The sequence below is a fragment of the Hyperoodon ampullatus genome (assembly GCF_949752795.1).
Source record: "Hyperoodon ampullatus genome assembly, chromosome: 16".
In the NCBI taxonomy this organism is placed as follows: Eukaryota; Metazoa; Chordata; class Mammalia; order Artiodactyla; family Ziphiidae; genus Hyperoodon; species Hyperoodon ampullatus.
The window spans coordinates 28,975,944-28,998,037 of record NC_136929.1 but is presented as its reverse complement, the minus strand read 5'-3'; the positions used below and the strand labels follow the sequence as shown (position 1 = coordinate 28,998,037).

The following is a 22,094-nucleotide window of genomic DNA, read 5'->3' as shown; positions in this document are numbered from 1 at the left end:
CCGTTTCCCAAGCAGCACATCCCGGTCAGCTGAAGCTGCCCAGGGCAGGGCAGGGCAGGACAGGGTTAGAACAGACTCTGGAAGGGTTGGGTCCACGCCCTACTCTGGGAAGTAGCCTCAGGAAGTGGATGCTTGGGGACATAATCACCCAGTGAGTTGCAGTTGTTCTGAGGAACAAAGGTAAAAGCTTATTTGAGGCCAAGAAAAGGGGATGATCGGGGCTGTAGGATTAGGGATAGAAAGAGGGGTGAGTGTGTATGGCAGGGAGGAGACCGGGCGGGGTAGGAAGTTATACTTGAGTCTCTTATTGAACTCCAGATTCCTTGTAGCCAGAGAAGCCTGGGGTAGTGGCAGGTGGTACCACATGTCTCATCTCTCCTGTTAGGATGTAGGGAGTCTTCCCCCGTGGTATCTGGAGCAAAGATATTCCCACTCTATCAGAAGTTCCAGCATGAGTTTTTCATCACACGCTTCCTTGTATGATGCTTCGGTAAGACAACTGTATTTGATCTTCACCGAGGTTGGATTGGGCAGGGTGTGGGCTGGGATTTAGGGAGGAAGGGTGATTTTGGAGCATGAAGAATTCAGTGTCAAGGGATTTTGATCTTAGGGCAGAACATGACGAGATTGAGCTTATGGTGCTGCCAATGAAGAAGTTGGTACCTTGAGGAAAAGGTGTATCAAGATATGGAAGAAGAAAAAAAACAAAAAGGTATGGAGGAAGAACATAAAGAGAGAATTGGGAGTCGGTGTCAAGCTCTGTGAAGCTTTATCTTATTTGGGGGGAATTTTCCTCCAACTCTTTGTCCTTGATCTGCTGGACTGGCTCTGTGAGTGGCTTTAGGTGACTTATATATGAACATTGGAAGCTTGGCAGCTCTTAGCCAGGCCTGTGAGTCAGGTGTGGTTACAGTTCTCTGCTGTCCACCAGGAGAGATTCTATGAAAGGCTGAGGTGGGTGCATGCATGTGGGCCCAGCGTTAGCTCTTTGGATAAACAGAACGTCTTTGGAAATATTTTTGATGAAGCCCTAGACTACAACTGGCTGCACCAAACTATAATAAAACTAGAATCTCATCCTTTAACATTCTGTTCCCAAACTATGCTATCAGATATGAGAGAGATAGACTTCGGCCATGTAGGCACATTTTTTTTCCCTCAGATTTTGAGCTTTTGGAAAATTGAAGGGTGTTGGCCTAGGCAGTCCCTGGTAGATAAAGTGTGGGTGAGGAGGGCTGGCTTGGGGCCAACATGGATGTTTGGCCAACAACGGTCATACCACACTAGTTTGCCTTGCTCTTTGTTTGACCTTATTCTAGAAACAATTTCTTGTTCAAAGCCTTTCAGAGAAAGAGGGAAAGGAAAGCAGAACATGAAAGAGTGTCTTGAATTGTGCGTCACAGAAATGTCTCTTCTGGGGGAAAATACTATGTGTGGGGAAACTTGCCTGTTCTCTTGCCACTTCCCTTCCACCATACTGTGTGGTTGAGGTGGATAATTGGAGGATAGTCTTGAAGTGTCTCCTTTACTTGATCTGCTTGGGTTCAGTACTTTTCAAATGTCTGTCTTAAGCCCAGTGAAATGGGTATGTGGTTTCCAGGTGAGACTATGGAGACACAGAGTTAGATAAGCCTTGCCACATTCTCACAGCTCCCAAAAGTGGAGCCAGAAATCACACCCAGGAGGTCTGACTCCAGAGCCTGCCCTCTTAGCCACGCTGCTGCCTTGGGGGAAGAATGGGGTCTCCCGATGAGAGCCAGAGCATCCACATGGATTTTATTTCCCTGGTCCTTTCCTTAGAGGTGGTTGGTGCTCCTTGATGGAGGATTTGTACGAGTATTTTAAAACAGCTTTGAATAAAGAAAGGATCAGACCTAGAGTTTCCTGGCTCTGAGTATACCTTGAAGTTAGGATAAGGTGGTTACTGATGGATCTTGTTCACTGATGGGCTTACTTGAGGGTTTATGGCTCTTTTCTTCCTGGCCTCTGGCAGGAAGTTTAGAGCTCTGTGATGAGCACATGTTTTCTGGTCCTTTGTCAGGTAGTGAAGAATTACCAGAGCTTTTCCATTAACAGAGTGGAAGATGATATCTACGTCATACTTGGTATTTCCTGAATATCAAACAATATTTAAATTAGCATGTAATACACAGAGAAGGCTAGCAACATATTCAACATAGTCATTTTTTCAAACTATTAAAGTTTCATCTCTGTCCCTTTTTATGGTAAATTTGGGTTTCAAGGAAGGTTTGGATTCTTTGGCCTTTGTCTTTCAGAGCTCTGCTGGGAAGCTTTTTTATCCCAGAGGCCACCACTTAATCTTTGTACTCAGCACTTTGAAGCTGCCCTTTGTTTTTGAACCTGTGCCTTTTTTGGGTTATTGATCTATGATTATAAAGAATTCCTTTTATTGCAATTTTAAAGAAAATAGCTTTAAAAAAGAAGCCCAGTTATGAGTATCAATACAGTTGGAGTCAAAATTGGATGTTTTAAGTAAGCTAATGTAATTTAGCTGTTCTTTGACATCTCATAGGAATCTCCTGAGCTTTTATCATTTCAGGCTTTCTTTTGCTGACTTACATTTCTGTAAGCTAAATAAATGTGTTCAGATTAGTATTGGTGAACATCTGTGTGCCATGCACTGTGCTAGGCATTTAAAATAAAATTATGGAAATAATTAACTTAGAAAACTTCAGGAACTCAGAGGTTTTGTTTTGGTTTTTGTGTTTTTTGGCCACGCTGAGTGGCATGTGATCTTAGTTCGCCGACCCGGGATCGAATCCACGCCCCCTGCATTGGAAGCATGGAGTCTTAACCACTGGACCACCAGGGAAGTCCCATGTGCTAGGCGTTTTTAATAAAATATTTTAACGTACTTGTCAGGTGGTAGACACTTAAGACACTTGGGATATAGCAGTAAATAAAATCACAAAAATTCCTTTTGGATTATGAAGAGACAGATAATAAACGAATGCATGCAGTTGATGGTTATAAATACAAAAATAAAGCAGGGACGACAGATGGGGAGTGTCAGGCAGGCTGGTTGCAACTTAAATATTGGAGTCCAGCATGGCGTCACTAAGAAGCCTGTGTGGGTAGCTTGGTAAATAAGTTGGGCCCTGCCCTCACATAGCTTACAGTCTAGTGGTAATTGCTGCTTGATGAGCACTTACCATGAGGCTAGGGACTCTGCTAAATGCCTGTGTACTTTTCTTATGATGTCCTGGAATAAGGGCCATTATTTGCAGTTTCTCCAGAAGGAGATGGAAGCTTCAAGAGTTAAGATGAACATAGCTAATGGGACCTACATCTGACCCAAAGACCATGCTTCTGAACATGGAATTATACCATGTCAACTGTTGAAATATCTGTTGTAAGGGAATTAGCCTATTTGTAGATCAGACTGTCTTATTTTCGGTTCTGATGGGTTAGGCAATATCTTGGATGGTCATAGAGAGACTGATACCAGGAGCTTCTCCTCTGCCCTCACGCTTGCTCTATTTGGAAGGCCTTGGGGTTGTGCCCTGTAGCCACAGCAGGGAAAGGAGCCGCCTGGTTACTGACTTGCATACAATGAGATGTGTTTGTTGTGTGTCAGAAGTTGACCTCTATGGACTCCAGCAAATCATTGACTACTTGAATTCCTGGCATTACATTTCAGTGATAGAACAGCAATTTGGCCGGCATGTGTGTCCCTTTGTTCAAGAGCATGTTATAAATGCTCATATGCAGAAGGGATTGTGAAATGAGGGAAAGGTTATAGTGCCAAGGTCACTGCTTATTGTGAGTGTTTATTCCAAAATAGGCCATACCTTGTGTTTACAATTATTGCTTTGTCATAATACAAAGTAAATGAGTGTGTTGGATTAGAAACCTTTAGAGAGGGCTGTGGAAAGGAGGTCAGGGGTTCAAGAGAGCTCTGTTCCTCTTCTTTCTGCCCTCAGTGTACTTCTGAGAAAAGTGGGGTGGTTTGCATTGACCGTTAAGAGTGTGGTGATTTTCAGCCTAATGTATCCTTTTCATTGAGTATTGGTGGTTCTTTGTGCTTTTAACGTCTGAAGTGTGTTTGTTGGTCATTAACATAAAAAGAGGCTATATATTTTATCACTTTTTTTTTTTTTTTGCCCATGCTGTGTGGCTTGCGGGATCTCAGTTCCCCGACCAGGGATTGAACCCAGGCCATGGCAGTGAAAGCTCTGAATCCTAACCACTAGACCACCAGGGAATTCCCAATATAACTCTTTTTTTTTTTATTGTCAGTTTCTAATGATTTATTTTCCCCCCACTTCTTTGAAAAATGTTGATTTTGTTTTTACAAGATGATTTTCTTTTTTACTTAAGAGATAAGCTAGGATTTAAGTACTTGGGCTGTAAAATTTATTTGCTTTTTTGAAGCATGTATCTTTTTCTATATGTGTAGTTTAAGTGTACAATTCACAGACTTTAGAGATGGAACTCACTTAAATAGCCAGCTTACAGATCAAAATATAAGAAATTTTCAGCGCCCTAGAAGCCCCCTCACCTTTTTCCAGTCACTTCCATCCTCCCCCACCAGGACGAACAGTATCCTGACTCCTAACATCATATCTTTGTTATGCCTTTTTTTGTGTTCTTGACTTGAATGAATAATACAGTCTGTGCTCTATTTGGCTTCCTTTACTTCCCATTGTTTGTCAGATTGAACCAGATAGCTGCAGGTGGTTTGTTCTCATTGCTATGGAATATTTCATTGTGTGGATATTCCATAATTTATCCAATCTACTGTTAAAGACATAGATGTAGCTCCAGTTATTTCTATTATAAATTGTGCCTCTATAAAGTTTCTCATATATGACTTTTGGTGAACATCTGTAAGCATTTCTGTTGGGTATATATCGAGGAGTGGAAGTACTAGGTCATAGAATATGCATATACTGTATATTCAGCTTGAATAGATGCTACCAAATGTACTAAAGTAGTTGTACCAATTTACATTTCCACAGTAGGGTGAGAGTTTGTGGATTTTATTTTTGTTATGCTGTTTTGGGGGTAGGTGAGAGGCAAATGTTGTTCTTAAGTTCATTCAGTTCATGTTTATCTTATGGGAAGGAATGGTCGTAGCTGTCTTCATGGATTCTTTGAAAGCTAAGTTAAATGTTTGTCTCCATTTGTGTGCTCACTCTCTCCCCTTTTTCTTTGTCTCCCTGTGTATGTATGTTATATATGTGTGTTTTATATGTCTTACACACATGATGTGTGTGTATACATATATATTTTCTTATAAATGTACTACTTATGACTCTTAGACTGAAAAGCGACCTTGGAGGTCATCTAGCTCAGGCTCCTGCATCTCTCTGAATTAGCAATGATACTGCTTAAGTCTCTGATGGAAAGCACCAATAGTTTAGGGTCATCCATTGCTTTGTTAATTAACTTATGTTTTTCATCTTCAACATTGCGGTGACATCTGCCTCTTTAACTTTTCCCACAAATACCATGCCCTTTTACAGGTGGGGGGAAAACTCATGATGCTTGTAATAGAGTGAAATCTCTTTAGGCAGAGATTCATGGCTATTTTTTAAACTGCACTTTTCAAAATCTGCAGGGTTTGGTCTCTGAGCAATTTCCTCTGGGGAACTTGAGTGAAAAAACCCTCACGCAAAGTGGAAAAGAAAACTCAGGGCAAAATTACTTTTGTTTTTTCCTATTTAAGGGCTTTTTCCCCCATTTCCTGATTTTTTTTTTCTGCCGTGAGCACGCATTGATTTTTTCGCCTTTTGCTTGGGTTTAAACATTGTTTAAAATGAAAACTTATAAATGCAAATAACACATTTAAAAAATCAGACTGTAATGAATAAAGTAAGGAAAAAAGACAACCTTGCTTTTTATAGAAAACTGACAATTATATTTCATGAAATCAGTGAATATGGAAAAATCCTTCTGATGGATAATAAACTAAGGTTTCTGAACTTCCAGGTGGTATTAATATTCATAGAACTTTAGAATACAAATGAGTTTTTTCTAGCTAATAATTAACAATTTAAGGTTCATAGATATTACTAATGGATATTTTCTTTTTTCTTTACAGGCAAGAAGAGACTGATAGGAGAGTGAAAAATGTAAGATATATTTAATGGGACATTATAAATGGTTTTTTACTTACATGTTCTGTGAAAAGGTAGTGGGATCTAAAAATATCTGATATACTCTGTCTTTTTCTAAGTTTTGCTAGAAACAAATTCTAATTGTGTTTAAATATGGTTGAAACATGTATTTTCTGACCTCACAGTATAAGAAGGTGGGTTAAATCTAGGGAGTGGGTCCTTACATGTTAGTAATGTGGTAAAGGCAAATGAATAGGCTGTAGGATTTTTAGGAGAGCAAGTCAGAAACCACCAAACTCAGACTTTAAGGAAAAACATTAAATGTTTAAGGACTCTGGGTAATTGCCCAATGTAGACTTATATCTATAATATTCTGCATATTAGAAGAATTTCTAAAAATGTGACAGCTTTATTGAAAAACATAAGAGCTCAATATCATTATTAGGGAAGCTGAGAATTTTTGATTTTAAGTGTGCAGTCTGTAAGATTGTTGGAAAAATATTACTTTAGAAGTTTAATTTATGTTTTCTTACCGTAAATTTTTTCCTTCTTCATGTGTACCAGTAGAGTATAAATACCTGTTGGGGTCTAGGCTCTTGCTCTGAGAATGTGCTCAGTGATGGAAATCTAAGAAGAATAACATTTTTAGTGACCCTTCTCCTTTACATAATTTAAAAGAAAATCTACTTTTCAACCATAGATACTGTCTTTTATCTAGAGTGCTCACTTGCATTTGAGCTTGCCATTTAGTTACTAAATAGACTGATCTTGTTGTTTCATGGAATTTTTTTTTAAAGGTTTTGATAACGTTGTACTGGCTGGGAAGGAAAGCACAAAGTAACCCCTACTATAATGGTCCCTATCTTAATTTGAAAGCATTTGAGAATCTTTTAGGACAAGCTCTGACTAAGGTAAGGAAACTCTATATGAGACAACTACTCTAACTAGTACTACTTCTCACCTTCCCCTTTCCCCTTCATCTCTTTTTTCCACATGCCCTCTGCCTTCTTCTCCTCCCTCTATAATATATGGCGGCTCTGATTGGGATGGGTGGAGAGGATTGTTACTCATTTGCTGGCTTTGTAAGCCACCACAAGGAGTGAGTAAGTATTTCAGAGCAGTTTCCAGGGTATATGATATAGGTATACGTATTTATTTCTTAAGTTTAGATAACTCAACAAAATACTAATTTACTTTCTTTCTTAGGCACTTTATATAACCTATTATGAACTTAACCTGTAATAGAGAGGTGGTTCAGGGCTATTAAAATGTATGGAAGTTACTCGTTTCTTTATCTTACTGTCTTGCCATGGGTCATATCATATATCTCAAGTGCCAGCGCTGACCAGAGTTGGCCAAATCTTCACTCATAATATTCAAATGGGAAAATGAACTTCACTGTGGCGGTATTTATGCAGGAGAATCTGCTGTGTGCAGAAGAAAATATGTCATCAAAATAATATATGATCATCTAATTAATAGTAGTTGCTTGATGGGTCTTAATGATGATTAAAGGATACTGTACCAGTCAGGCATTTAACATTAGTCTCTGGCACATTGTAAGGATGTAATAAATGTTAGTTGCTATAATTGGAAGATAGAAGTTTTAGGATGAAAATGATCACTTTGCCTTATAACTACTCTGATCTCTAAATAGTTTTGCCTGAACCCAGCCACATACATTATAGGGAGATGGGATTATAGTCTAGAAGGTTAGGGTATTCCTTCTGGATTTTTATTTTCTAATTGTAAAGAGTTGATAATACCCTATTTAAATTCCTTAAAGCAGTTAATTCAGATAACAGTTGAGATAATACCATGCACAAGCATTGTACTAGTTGTTGAGAAAACACTCATACAAGGCTGATGACCCATCCTTACAGCACAACCCTCTGATGTAGACAGATGAACAGGTAGGTCAGTGCAATGGAGGAGGGCAAGGCTCTGAAGGATGAATGTGGCAGGGATTTGAGCAAAGGCAAAGCCTTGCCTTACAGGTATTTCAGCTAAGAAAACATCCAGTTAAAAATAACGTAGGACTTTGGCTCTTGCATTAGTGTTCTCGTTACAGCCTTTGGTTCTTTTTATGGCAGTCTGACTCAGGTTGAATCATCCTAGTAGAGTGTTTGTGCTGGGAATGCTTTATTCGAGGCTGCTTCCTGTCACCAGTGTCAAAATCAGAGTAGATAAAAAAGAATTTTCAGGGACTTCTCTGGTGGTGCAGTGGTTAAGAATCTGCCTGCCAATGCAGGGGACACAGGTTCGAGCCCTGGTCTGGGAAGATCCTACATGCCGCAGAGCAACTGAGCCCGTGCTCCACAACTACTGAGCCTGTGCTCTAGAGCCCGTGGGCCACAACTACTGAGCCCGCATGCTACAACTACTGAAGCCCGTGTGCTTAGAGTCCATGCTCTGCAACAAGAGAAGCCACCGCAATGAGAAGCCCGTGCACCGGAAGAAAGAGTAGCCCCCGCTTGCCACAGCTAGAGAAAGCCCACACAGCCATATGACCCACTCAGAAGACCCAATGCAGCCATAAATAAATAAATGAATAAATGAATAAATAAATAAATAAATTTATTTAAAAAAGAATTTTCATAGGTAAAACTATAGTTGTGGTTCCATTCCATTATTGTGGCGTGTGGAGAGCCATAAGAGGTGAATGAATATATGAGCTGTTTTGCATTGTTCTGTTAAAATCAAAATCATTGTGTTCATCAAACTTTTCTCCCTTAACTAGATAATGCTTAATGGCCAATCCAAAATATATATTAAAAAAAAATACTTGCAGTAAGCTGTTGACCCTTAGTCATCCTATAAATTGTAGATGACTCATTTTACGTGACTTGTCAGAGTAAAGTCCTTGGTGAGGGTTAGGGGGAGGAACCAGGCAACGGGGCCAAACCTTGGTTCTTTTATAACCATGGTGGCACATCATCATTATCTTTAACGCTTACAAGGTCAAAAATCATCTCCTTGAGTTGAACTCTAAGGCTTCAACAAGTGTGTATCTAAGAAACCTGGTAAATCTAAAGATTTACTTAGAATTTTAAAATCTATATTTTTTTAGAAGTATTTTGGTGGTACCAGCACTAAGCCCAGCTTCCCTATCCGCTTGGAAATAGGGTACAAAGCAGGCACTTTCATTTTCATGCTAGGATGTCAACTCTAATTCCGGGGTGTGTGTGGCGTCTAAAATATATGAAATCTCACATAAATCTACTAGACCCTGCTGGCACTTAAACACTTGTCAAACAATTCAACCACGAATTAACATCTAGTCTTAGCCAAAAGTATGCCTGAGACAGCTGCTAATTATTCATTGTAAACATTCTTTCTTCAGCTTTTTAATATCTTGAGAGTGTTCCTAATTAAAAGTTGAAAGAATAGTACAACAAATACCCACCTGTGTTCCATCGGATTTAATCATTAAACATGTCCCATATTGGCTTTATTTATGTATCCATCTGTGTTTTAATTAATCATTTCAAGGTAGATTGCAGACAACTCACCCCTAAATACTCAGCATGCATCTCTTAACAGTAAGAATATTCTTCCATATACCTGTGATGTCTACTAGACCAAAGAACAGTCATGAATTCCCCATTAGTTAATATCCAGTCTATATTCAGAATATCCCAATTGTCTCCTAACTCTCTTTCATAACTTTTTTTCTGAATAATGATTTAATGAAAGTTGACATATTACATTTGGTTGTTAAAGAACCTAGGAATTCCTGGGGCTTCCCTGGTGGCGCAGTGGTTAAGAATCCTCCTGTCAACGCAGGGGACACAGGTTCGATCCCTGATCCGGGAAGATCCCACACGCTGTGGAGCAACTAAGACTGCGTGCCGCAACTACTGAGCCCGTGTGCTACAACTACTGAAGCCCGCGTGCCTAGAGCCGTTGCTCCGCAACAAGAGAAGCCACCACAATAAGAAGCCCGTGCATTGCAATGAAGAGTAGCCCCCGCTTACCGCAACTAGAGAAAGCCCGCGCACAGCAACGAAGACCCAAAGCAGCCAAAAATAAATAAAATTAAAGAAAAAAAAAAAAGGGAGAGGCCACAGCAGTGAAAGGCCCGTGTACCGCAAAAAAAAAAAAAAAAAAAAATGTTCCCCCTTATTATTACCTTATTAAATAATATTGAATACCTCCATATAGTCACATGAGTGCCAAGTATTAGTTGTGGGAAAACATTTACAGATTTATATTCTGATTTTTATCAGTTTTTTTCTGATATTTAATGGGGCAGTCTCATTGCCTCACCTATCAAATGCAGCACAACTTGAGCTATTGCAAATAAATAAGCAATAACTGATTACATTTTTGGAAGTTTATGCTAACTTACTAGTCTTTAAAAAATGTTCTTCAGGCACTTGAAGAGTCCAGCTTCCTGAAGAGGAGTGGCAGAGACAGTGGTTACGGTGATATCTGGTGCGCTGAGCGTGGAGAATTACTTGCTCCTCCAGGCAACTATAAGAGAGAAGATTCATTTGAAAGCTTGGACTCTTTGGGGTCTAGGTCATTCACAAGCTGCTCCTCTGATATCACGTTGAGGGGGGCACGTGAAGGTGAGTTACATTTTGGACTCGACGGTTTATTTTTATTTCTTTGTGTATTGAGAGAAAATTGGGAATTGGAGAGAGTAGAAAAATGGAGTGAAACTATTGAGGCAAAAATTTCGCCAAGAAGTATATTTTTGTAGAGATGGAAATGTAATTGGGGGTGTCTTTTCTTTCCTTCTTTCCTTCCTCCCTCCCTCCCTCCCTCCCTTCCTTCCTTCTCTCTGTCTCTGTTTCTGTCTCTCTGTCTCTCTTGTTCCTTCCTCACTATATTGCCACTGGAGGGGTGATAGTTTCACTTCTTTTAATCTTCTGTTTTTAGAGGAGTTTGGGGAAGAGACAGTTAACTATGACCTGTTTTATCAGCGATAATCTATCCTAATTCTTTTCTCTCCAGATTCAGGTTTAATCATCTCTGCCTCTGAGGCCTAATAACTGATATATCTAAACATAAAAAAGAAAGTAAATAAGATTCTATAAAAGTCTGTTCTAGTTCCTGAATAAGCTTTCTTCCCTTTTCTTACTTTTCTGCAAAAGATAAAAAAAAACAACTTCTAAGAAAAAAGAGGAAAATATTTTAATAATTATCTCTATCTAAGAAAAGAAATGATTGATATCTGTCATGATAGAATATTATGCTAAACTTTGATTAAGTAACAACACTGGCATTGTGTTAGAAAACATCTTTTGCGTCCGTCAGGGTCAGAGTAAACCCATGACAAGTGTGAAAGGAGCGTGTTAATGAAAGTCTTTCTGTTGTGGGAAGGAACTTTCTTTCAAAATCCCAATATTATGGTCAAATCTGTTATTTAAATGCAAGTCTTTCCTCTGGCTGTTGGGTGGTGTCAGAAATTTCTGACTGTATGCCTCTCGCAATTCAAATTGACTAGATTGGAACCACAAGTGAAGTTTCTTGAACTATTTCTGTGCTTCCACCATCAGCATGAAAAATTGAGAGTTCTGGTTGTGAGTTTTTGCTGGATTGTTAGAGAGTTTACTTTGCTTGTTTATTTTGATTATTATTTTTTATTTTAAATGTTTTTCCTAATGTTTTTATTATAAAAAATTTCAGACATCAGCAAAGTTGAAAGAATTTTACATGAATACCCATGTACCTGCCACCTAGTTTTACCATAACATTTTACTGTGCTTGCTTTATCACATACCTTCTCTATGCATTAAAGAGAATGCATCACATGCATTCTCTATGCATTAATTATCCATTTTATTTTTTGAGGCACTTCAGAGAACATTACACTTGTCCTAAATGCTTCAGCATGCAATCATTAGCTAGAATTCAACCTTTATTTGCTGTTGTTCTTTTAATGTAAATGTACATAAAAGCAATGTACAATGAATTTGTTTTTCAAAAATAGAATGAATCCATAAATATTATAACAAAACCCCAAATTCTTTAGCTTTTTGAGTAGCCGTGGCATTTAAACGTTTAAAAAGTGAATGGCTATTTGAGTTAACCTTTACAATTACTGCCGTATTTGTTGGCTGTTTGCTGTCTAGGTTTAATGTTTTCATAGCCCAGATGACTCTTATAATAGTTTAAAGGAAATGAATCAGAGTTCATAATTCATCTGAGTGATTAAAGCTGTAAAAGCAGAGGTTGAAATTCTCAACCCACTATATTACTTTGTCCTGACTGAAGAACCTAACACAGGTGACGTTTAAATTTATATCTGACCAACAAAAATAAAAGGGACACGTATTGAAGGCATGTGGGAGTATACAGACTCCAGCCAGTTCAAATGCAGTGGTCCAGTGGTGTGACTTGAAGCACTGTCCTCAGATAATACTTGTTGGGCTGGGTGCCTGGCCCTTGTGAGGAAAAGCAGAGGGTTACTGTCACGCTGCTTCCTGATCTTGGGAAAGGAGTTGCAGACCATGTTTGAAGAGGGTGGAAGTGAAGACTTGCTAATTAAAACTAAGGAAGAAAAAAAAGAAAATCCTGGGGGCCACCAGGATGCTAAAACTTTTTTGTGATCAGTACGTTGAAATTCTGCTACCTACCAAGTTGTAGTCCCAAATTGATGATCAATATAATATTGATGATAAGATAATATTTTTAGGTTAACAGAATTGCAAAGTCATATTCCTTAGTTTTATATGAAGCCTCTGTTGACTGGAAAAAAAAAAAGCAAAAGCACAATCGAAAGGTTGAGAATTATGTTTTATTCAGCAGACTTCATGAGGACTTAAGCCCAGAAGACAGTGTCTCAGATAGTTCTGAGGGACTGCTCTGCAGAGGTAAGGGTGGAGCCGGGATAAATAGGAGTCTTTGTAAAACAAAACAAACAAGAAAACAAACAAAAAACAACTCACTCAGGTAGTCAGAACATCAAAAGATTACTGTTAATTAAAGAAAAACCAGACATCTCAAGTTAATGAATTTCAGGCTTTCCTATGTATGGAAAGATGAAAGAGCCTGGGCTCACTGAAATCATTCCTTTGACATGCACCTTAACCATATGGGGCGAGTAGCCTGCTTTTCTCCATCCTGAATCCCCTCAGGGTGCACAGTCGGGGACAGGTGCAGTGGCTGCTGGCTGGCTGGCCGCAATATCCTTTGTTTACTGATATGGCAGGTGGCATTTTTCATCCATATCTCTTACCAGATCAAGGATATTTGCCTACTCTGCAGCATACTGTACTGGACTAAAAAAAAAAAAATGTAGCTTAAAAAATTCCAAAGTAGAAGGATCTTTTGTACAAATTTCACATGTACAAAATTTTAGCAAGAATCCTTGACATTTCTCTTATTTTCAAAAAATGTACTAATTTAGGAGGCAGTAAAAACAAAGCACGAGATTATTGACTATTAGTCCTTCTGGTCATAGCTGCTATACTTCCTCCTTTCTTTCCATGACTCTCCTTTCCCTGTTCCCATCTCAAGGGCTCCTGGCTGTGTGTTCAGCCGCTTCCTGTAGCCTCCTCTCTGTCATTACTGTAGACTCCTGCCAGGCACGGGGGAGGGGGCGAGACTGCCTCTGGCTCAGGTCTACCCTGCAGGTGTGCTCCTGCCGAGAGCCCACAGCTCCCAGGTCCTCAGGTACTGTGCACAGCCAGCCTCTGAGAGCTCTGGCGGGAAGCATGCAACATTTGCAAAGTTTCTTAACAGATACACAGAGGCAGGAAGAAAAGGGCAGAATGGGAGGCAGCTGAAGCTTGTATCTATCGTATCTATATCGTATCTATTGTCATGTTTTGTACCCTCATTTCTTCCCATGTATTTAAAAGAACAGACTGACTTTTTTTTTTTGAGAACAGATTAGTGTTTGTATCTATCTGACCTTGAGGTGTACCAAAGTGTATTCTTTCAAATTTGTGTGTAAATGATGTTGAATCAAAATACAAGGTTCCCGATATTTCCGTGACCACCGTCAGAAGAAGCCTCGAGTTCTGTGTTCTGTTAATATTTTGGGGGGACGTTAGAAGTCATTTGGTCCAACCTCATATGTAACGTGTGATTCTTGCTCATAGGGGTCTCACAAGGATCTATCAAACTTCTTTGTGATCTTGTGCTTTTTGCATCTCTTTCTTTGTCTTCCCTTGTCTCTCGCCTCACAGAAATTTTGGATGACTGCATGATTTATTTTAAATGACTGAGTTTCCCTCGAACTACATTCAGATCTCATTTTAGGCATCTTTGACTTGATTGCTAGATTTTATTCACATGTATTCCATCAACAAATTTTATGACAAATCGTGAGGGCAAGGAAGACTGGGAAGAAAAGGGGTTCAGCCATAAACCAGGACTTTTTCTGCTTAGAATGTGCAACAGTGAAAGAATGTCCTGCATGCATCTCCAGTATGCAAAGCAAGTTCCTCCTGATGGGTCTTATCACAACTTAATGACAAATTTCTAAAAATATTCCCTGCAGTTAGCAGTAGAGCCCTGGGTTTCCAAGGGAAAGACAAAAGCAGGCATGCTGTGTGGGTTTCAGTTAGACGAGTAACCTGGAGAGTAAAGCAAATTCTTGTGCCTTTTTTTTTTTAATAGGTTGTGAAAGTGACACAGATTCTGAATTTACATTCAAAATGCAGGACCATAATAAAGATGATATGTCATATCGAAGGATTTCGGCTATTGAACCAAAGTCTGCTTTACCATTCAATCGCTTTTTACCCAACAAGGGTAGACAGCCCTCCTATGTGCCGGCGCCCTTGAGGAAGAAAAAGCTGGACAAAAATGAGGATAACAGAAGAAGCTGGACAAGCCCAGTCTACATAGAAGCCGATGGAACATTTCCAAGGTACTGGGATGCGAGCTGATTGTTGAATTTTAAAATTCAGTCTGCTTTGTGAATTTGCCAGGGTATTTAAATTTGGTAAAAAGGAATGGTCCTTAAAATGTATTTCACAGATAACATAAAACTTCATTAATGAAATATTTCTTTTACTTACCTATATTTTTAGTCATCCGTATCTTGAAGAGATTTCTTCTGTTTTAGAATGTCAGCGTATGATTTGCCGGTTCTTTTTTTAGATGCATGCCTTTAGCTCACTGGTTATCTTTCAGCTTATTGTTCATTGTGAGCTCTGCTGTGTTACTTTCTTCCATTTTTTTTTTTCTGTGTTGACTGATCTCAGTGGACACAAAAAGAATTCTTTAATTTCCCATCAAATCAGCAGAGCAAAGCATGATTTTTCGAATCCAGATTCCTATCAGAAGGAGGTGTATGGTTCTGAAAGTGGATCAGACTCGGAGGAGGAACGGAGGTTGCCGGATGTAGTTTTGGATGACTTAGCCAACCGTAGATTCCAAACGAAAAAGAGGCCCGAGGGTTTCATCTCGAAAAGCATCTCTCCTAAGTCTTGTTCACCAATCTTTTCTCCTGCTGACCCATTAGCCACTGGGCTATACAGAATGACGAGGTCAGAAAAATTTCTCTTGGATTGGAATGTCTATTATGCTCTTGATTTTTAATATGTAAAGTAACACCCCAGATGGTTTGCAATTTGTCTCTCTCTTTTAACACATCTTATAGTTGTCTTTGGCCCTTCTGTATCAAGCTCTTCTCTAATTAAAATGAGATGCTATTATAATGCCTTAACTTTGTTGTAGGAGCTGGAATGATGAGACTGATGAGAATGGGAACTAATTGGCTGCATTCACAGTGTAAACTTTGTGAGACAGAAAGCATGCCTCTTGTGTTCTGTGTCACAAATTGCTCACGCAGTGTCTTAACTGGTTGGATGTTTTGAACAGTAACGAGAGGAGAACTTGGGGCACAAACGTGGAGAACTGGCCAACGGTACAAGAAACTTCCGACTCCTCTTGTTATTTGGAAGAGGCAGAAGAAAAGACAAGCGTACCCAACACTGTAAGGGATGATCTTTATGTGCGAAAGCTAAGCCCAATCATGCCAAGCCCAGGGAGTGCTTTTGATCAGTTTCTTCCCAAATGCTGGATCCCAGAAGATGTGAACTGGAAACGAATAAAAAGGGAAACTTATAAACCATGGTATAAAGAATTTCAGGGATTCAGGTTTGTCTGCGTGCATGTTTCTTTTATTCTGGTGTCCATTCAGTACCCTGGCTGGGTACATTCTATGTGTGCTTTTTATGAGAGAGGTTAATTTCCCTTCAACATCTGTAGAACTGCTAACTGAAAAAACTACTGTTTAAATTTAAACTTTAGGATCTGGATCTTAAAAAGTCCTCTCCGTAGCCAGAGCTTGACATTATTTTGAGTTGCATCGTTCTCCAATTCTTTGTCTTCTTTTCTCTTCCCTTTCGCTATGTCACTCCACGGTAGAAGGAATTCAGACTCTGACGATGAGGATTCAGGCTCTGACGGAAGCTCCGCCATTTTTAGTAGCATACAAAAAGCATATCATAGGCTAGACAGCAACTGTCAAAGATGTTCACTCTTGCTGGAACTGGCTAAGAAATGGACCAGAAACTCCCGGGACACCCATGCAGCCAGGAGAACTAGTGGTGCTTCAGATGAGCCCAGGTGTACCTGCCTGCATGAGCCCGCCTGCTTGGAGTCTGGCCTGTGACACTTGTGCCAGCTTCTGCTGCTACTTTAACCTCTGACCATGATGTGCTGAGTCATGAACACTTAGGCACTTAATGTTTAGTTATAAAAGCATAGCATATGACATCATGCTTTCTGTACAAGCATGTGAGCTTGAAATTCTATGGGATTAAATATTCTTTAGCACAATCACGTACAAGAGAGTATATAGTTACATGTGGCATAGACAGTTCTTGGGAAAACCGTTTTTAAAAGGCTTTTTAGGCAGTTGACCTAATTTTACAGCTGTGCTATGTGTGGAGCTTGGAGAAAGGAAATAACTTATAGACAGACACTGGGACAGGCAAGACTGGTGGGAAAATGCAAAGAAAAGATTCATAGGAGTCTTTATAAAGCTTCAGAGCATTTTATTTAATCTGCTGACTACCTGTGCCTGTTGCATAAAGTGCTTCTTGCTCAGCTCTTGAAACCTTCCAAGATGATTGCTGCTTCTCTGGGAGGGGACTTAGGTCACTGTGGCCAATGGGATGAGGAGGGGGTGGAAGGGAACACTGTGTGTATCAGGAAGCTTCACTCTCTTCCCATTCTGGCCCCATCGCTTGGCCTCAGTGGTGCCCACTGAGAGATACACTCTGCTCTTATTCCTTTAAATGGTATCCAGGAAAGTCATGGATTACGGCATTAAATGCTAATCTTTCTTCTCAGCAAGAGTCCCTCCCATGGCCACCTAAAATAATTCACCCACAGTGACTGGCTAATTAGTCTGCTACCTAATTACCTTTTCTCCCCAAATTTAATAAGATTCTCTCCCTTCCTTTTTCTTTTCTATGCTTCAGTCAGTTTTTATTACTTCAGGCCCTCCAGACATATTCTGATGACATCTTGTCTTCTGAAACAAATATCAAAATTGATCCCACTGCTGGCCCAAGGCTCATAACACGCAGAAGGAATCTCTCTTATACACCAGGATATAGACCAGATGACCTGGAGATGCCAGCCCTGGATCCTGACTTAGAGAATGATGATTTCTTTGTCAGAAAGACTGGGGCTTTCCATGCAAACCCATGTGTTCTCCGGGCTTTCGAAGACTTAAGAAGGCTTTCTGGGCAAGACGATCCTGTAGAGCAAGATATAATTCTGCAGTGTAGGGAAGGTGAACTTGTACTTCCAGACCTAGAAAAAGATGATATGATTGTTCGCCGCATTCCAGCACAGAAGAAAGAGGTGCCTCTGTCGGGAGCCCCAGACAGATACCAGCCAGTCCCTTTCCCCGAACCCTGGACTCTTCCTCCGGAAATCCAAGCAAAATTTCTCTGTGTACTTGAAAGGACATGCCCACCCAAAGAAAAAAGTAATAGCTGTAGAGTGTTAGTTCCTTCCTGTAGGCAGAAGAAAGATGACATGTTGGCTCGTAAGATCCAATCTTGGAAGCTGGGAGCTACTGTGCCTCCAGTCAGTTTCACCCCTGGTCCCTGCAGCGAGGCCGACTTACAGAAGTGGGAGTCCATCCGGGAGGCCAGCAGGCTTAGGCACAGGAAGCGGCTGATGGTGGAGAGGTCAGAGTGTGTTTCTGCAAGGATTTGCTTGTCATGGATGGTCTTGTGTGACTTTTCTTGTGTGAGAAAGTGGCATCGTATTGCCCAGCTCTGCATGTCATGAGCCATTTGGAAGCATCCTGTAAAACGTTGATTTTGCTTTGAGAAACCTTTAGTCTTTGTGTGGAAAAAGTGCAATTCCATATTTGCACATCTCAACATCACCTCTCTGAGACCTGTTTAAGAAGGTGTATACACAAATGTTGCCCTTGGCCTTAAGGATGACTATGATACTACTCTGCCACATTGACGTTCCACGAAAATGTTTTCCAATTATATTTACAGACTTTTATTCTCACGTCCAGGCATTTCTGAAACAGTCTGGTTGTTTGGTTTTATGTGTTTCTCATATTTCGGAGTACATGATTTTTGTGTAAAAATTTCCCTTAAAATATGGCATTGCAAGTTTCATTTAACTTGATTTTGAGTTTTGATTTTGACCTAGACTTCTTGGACTATCAATGTGTGACTTTTTAAATTCATGGTTTAAAGTTCAGTGCAAACATTATTAAAATGCATGAATGTTATTTGCTGTGGACTACACTTTACATGTATGTAATTATGGCCATTTTGATCATGAGTCTGCATTTATGTGTTATGCAACTTGCTGTTTTGATGACTGTTCAGTTTGTTGAACTTTGGGATCGACAAATATTGGGTTAAATGAAATTAGTAGATCTAAATCTAACTTACTAGTTCCTGGCAACAGGAAGCTTTTCTAAAAATGGGTTTGTTGGTTCAAAGGAAATCAGGAAATTCTTTATCTTAATCTGAATTCCTTGAGATATGAGATCAATGAGATTTTGAGACATGATCAAGAATGTGACTGAAGAAGCAACCTTTTGAGATTTGTCCATCTCTAGTTCAACTCTTAAAGATGCTGATTTAGAAACTAACACAACTAGAAAAAATGACTTTTAATTTTTGGTTTTCTGATTTCTTAGACTCTTTCAAAAGATTTACGGTGAGAACGGGTAAGTTTTGTGGTTCACAGTAAAAAAAAAAAAGTCTGCATTTTGTTTGTCCTTTGTGTAGTACGTCTTTGCACTTCTATCCTGGCATGTCACTAAATGGGGGTGCTCTGTGCTGTGCATGAGACTTAAACAATGGGAAATCTTTCTTAATTCTGCAACCAAATGGTAATATTTCTGTCTGAGTGCCCAGTGCATGAAGTCCTATAGGACTGCAACAGTTTGTTTTATTAAAAGTCAAAAATTCAGGTCCTTTTTTTTTTTTTTCCCTTAAGGAGTTGATTAAAAGTCACAAAAACACGTGCCTGAGATTAGGTGTATTTATTCTGGTATCTGATTGCTGCATAGACCAAACCTCTCATTTCTGGATGTTGAAGCCCAAATAACTACGTTTCAGAATATCTATGATGGAAAAAGAGTATTAGCATTTACTTTGAGGTTGGAATGCATGCAGTTGGCATTATCTGTATACTCTCAGTTCAAGGGGAGCTTTGTTCGTTGGGATGGTGAGTGGCATTAGTCTTCCCTTAGTAGGATTTGGAAACATTTTCAAGATTCCTCATTAGGGTAAAATTTTACAACATGGCTGTATTATAAAGGCAAATCAGACTTCCAAAACTGCAAAAAAATTTAAATACTGGTAGTTTCCAATATAGCTGCAAGGACTATATTTAGAACTAATTCCCAGTTTTTGTCTACATTGGTCCTCTGTATCTGAGGATGCAGATCCTGGAACCAATCCCCCTCGGATACGGAGGGGCGACTGTCCTGTTGTTTAACTGTAGTCACCTGGTAGGCATAAAATATGATAAAAATAACTTTCTGGAAATATTTTCCCTTTCTAGAATAACTGAGTTAAAATAAATGCTTCTTTACTTTTAGTACACACTAACTATGTAGACTTAGCCATTCTTAGTGCAGGATAACCAGCTGGCTACATCTTAATACTTTATATCAAACTTTCTGTAACTTTGTGAACCTAACTGCTAATACTTTTTGTTCAAGAAGAAAATTTAAGTATGTCAAATATTTTAATCTGTCTAAGCCTTTTCATCTCTAAGGTTCTCTAATTTTAAAATACTTAATTAATTAATTAATTAATTTTTGGCTGCGTTGGGTCCTCGCTGCTACGCACGGGCCTTCTCCAGCTACGGCGAGGGGGCGGGGCCACTCCTCGTTGTGGTGCGCAGGCCTCTCATTGCGGTGGCTTCTCCTGTTGCGGAGCACGGGCTCTAGCATTGCTCGGGCTGCAGCAGTTGTGGCTCGTGGGCTCAGTAGTTGTGGCTCGCGGGCTCTGGAGCTCAGGCTCAGTAGTTGTGGTGCACAGGTCTACCTGCTCCGCAGCATGTGGGATCTTCCCGGACCAGGGCTCGAACCCGTGTACCCTGTATTGGCAGGCGGATTCTTAACCACTGTGCCACCAGGGAGGTCCCAGTTTCTCTAATTTTGATAGCTTTGGATAATTTTGATAATGTGGAGATCTTGGAAGGTACTAAAAAGTACTATTTAAAGCAATATAGCCATTCTAGATGTCAAAGATGTAAAGGAGCGATGGGCAACTAATTTCAAGTACTTCTCAGCCACTGATTTTAAAAATCAGGCTCCCAGCATGCTTTAAGTGTGCCTTGCAAAGGCACATTATCTCCTATCCAGTTCCTCATGTGTGCTTAAAGCGTTTCCATCAGGGAGGGTGAACAAGGCAATTTTTAGCATGACGCTTAAGCATCTGCTAATCTCAGTTCATCATGGGAAAGCTGTTTTAACTTGATAAATAAATCTCTGCAGTATCAAGCATTTTGAATGATAACTTTCAGAGGAATTTTCTTTGGTAAATAAGGCTTTATAACGTAAGCAGGTTGTTTTTCTTAAAGGGGATACGAATACACTGAGTACAAGTGCTTCATGCAAATGTAAACCTGTACAGTTATTCCAATGGCTGTACCTGTTCCCTCTTAGGAACACACTGTATGACTGGGTTAAGAAAAGAAGAGAAAAACCCAAATGCTGAGGCTCAGCAAGCTAAGGGTTTTCCTGGGCCAGAGCCAGCAGCAGCAAATGCCTTCTGTAGACCCTTTCAAGATTGCTACTTGCATAGTACACTATTTGTTTTAAAGGCTGTTCCCCATGCCGTTTACTGCCAAGATAACACAAATAAAGCAAGGTTGTCTGTAAATGGAGACTGATGAATAATGCATGACTTGTCAAATAATGGAAAGTAATACAGATATATCTTCAGAAAACTGAATTGCATTTTAGACCACTTGCAATTAAAATATATTATTTGGGATTAAAAAAATTCTCTCAGTTAGCAATGTTTTTCTTAAATTGATCTGCAGTGAAAACAAAAAAAGATTTAAATTGGATTGAGTACAGACATTTAATCTAGAATTCAGCTCATGTTTATAAACATGTTTGTAAATGATTATAAACATGAAACAAGTGATATTTCTGGGTGATATTCCTCTGGACATCGTGTATGTTGTCAAGCTTGGAACACTTACCTGGAAAAATCATTATTGCTCAACATCCTGTGATGGAAAAATAACTGCCTGTAACATGAATGCTTTCTTTTTGGTAAGAACCAGGTTAAAGAGAAATGTGCGTCACCTTTTGCAGGCTTAGATTGTTCATTTCTGGCTTGCTTTTTATTTGGCATTTAACACTTCTCACTTTATTTCTAGTAAGACGCTTTGTATGTGGCAGTCATTTTCTCACATGTGCTTTTGTGTTGCATGATTTGTCTTATGGTTCTGTGACATTTGAAAATTTGGTTATGATGCCTCTTGGCAGAAGCTGTTAATGACAAAGAATTTGTAACGGTACATAGCTATAATTTTGTAATATGATTAAGCCATTGAGTCTACTGCCAGTATCAACAGGAAATG

The 22,094-nt window shown here is 39.5% G+C and overlaps 1 protein-coding gene and 1 long non-coding RNA gene across 2 annotated transcripts in view; both read left to right on the top strand.

Moving 5' to 3' along the window:
• The first annotated feature begins 621 nt into the window (after positions 1-621).
• Positions 622-6,943, top strand: LOC307065232. The gene is made up of 3 exons (XR_013811327.1): positions 622-712; positions 6,068-6,098; positions 6,881-6,943. It is a non-coding gene; the product is annotated as an uncharacterized lncRNA (long non-coding RNA).
• Positions 6,944-14,683: 7,740 nt separating this feature from the next.
• Positions 14,684-22,094, top strand: part of LMO7 (LIM domain 7) — a 53,122-nt gene continuing 45,711 nt past the window's right edge. The window contains exons 1-4 of the mRNA XM_079721616.1: positions 14,684-14,913; positions 15,870-16,148; positions 17,480-18,199; positions 19,183-19,212. Of these exons, the coding sequence (XP_079577742.1) occupies positions 14,699-14,913; positions 15,870-16,148; positions 17,480-18,199; positions 19,183-19,212 (1,244 nt within the window). The 5' untranslated portion in view covers positions 14,684-14,698. The remainder of the gene's footprint in view (positions 14,914-15,869; positions 16,149-17,479; positions 18,200-19,182; positions 19,213-22,094) is intronic.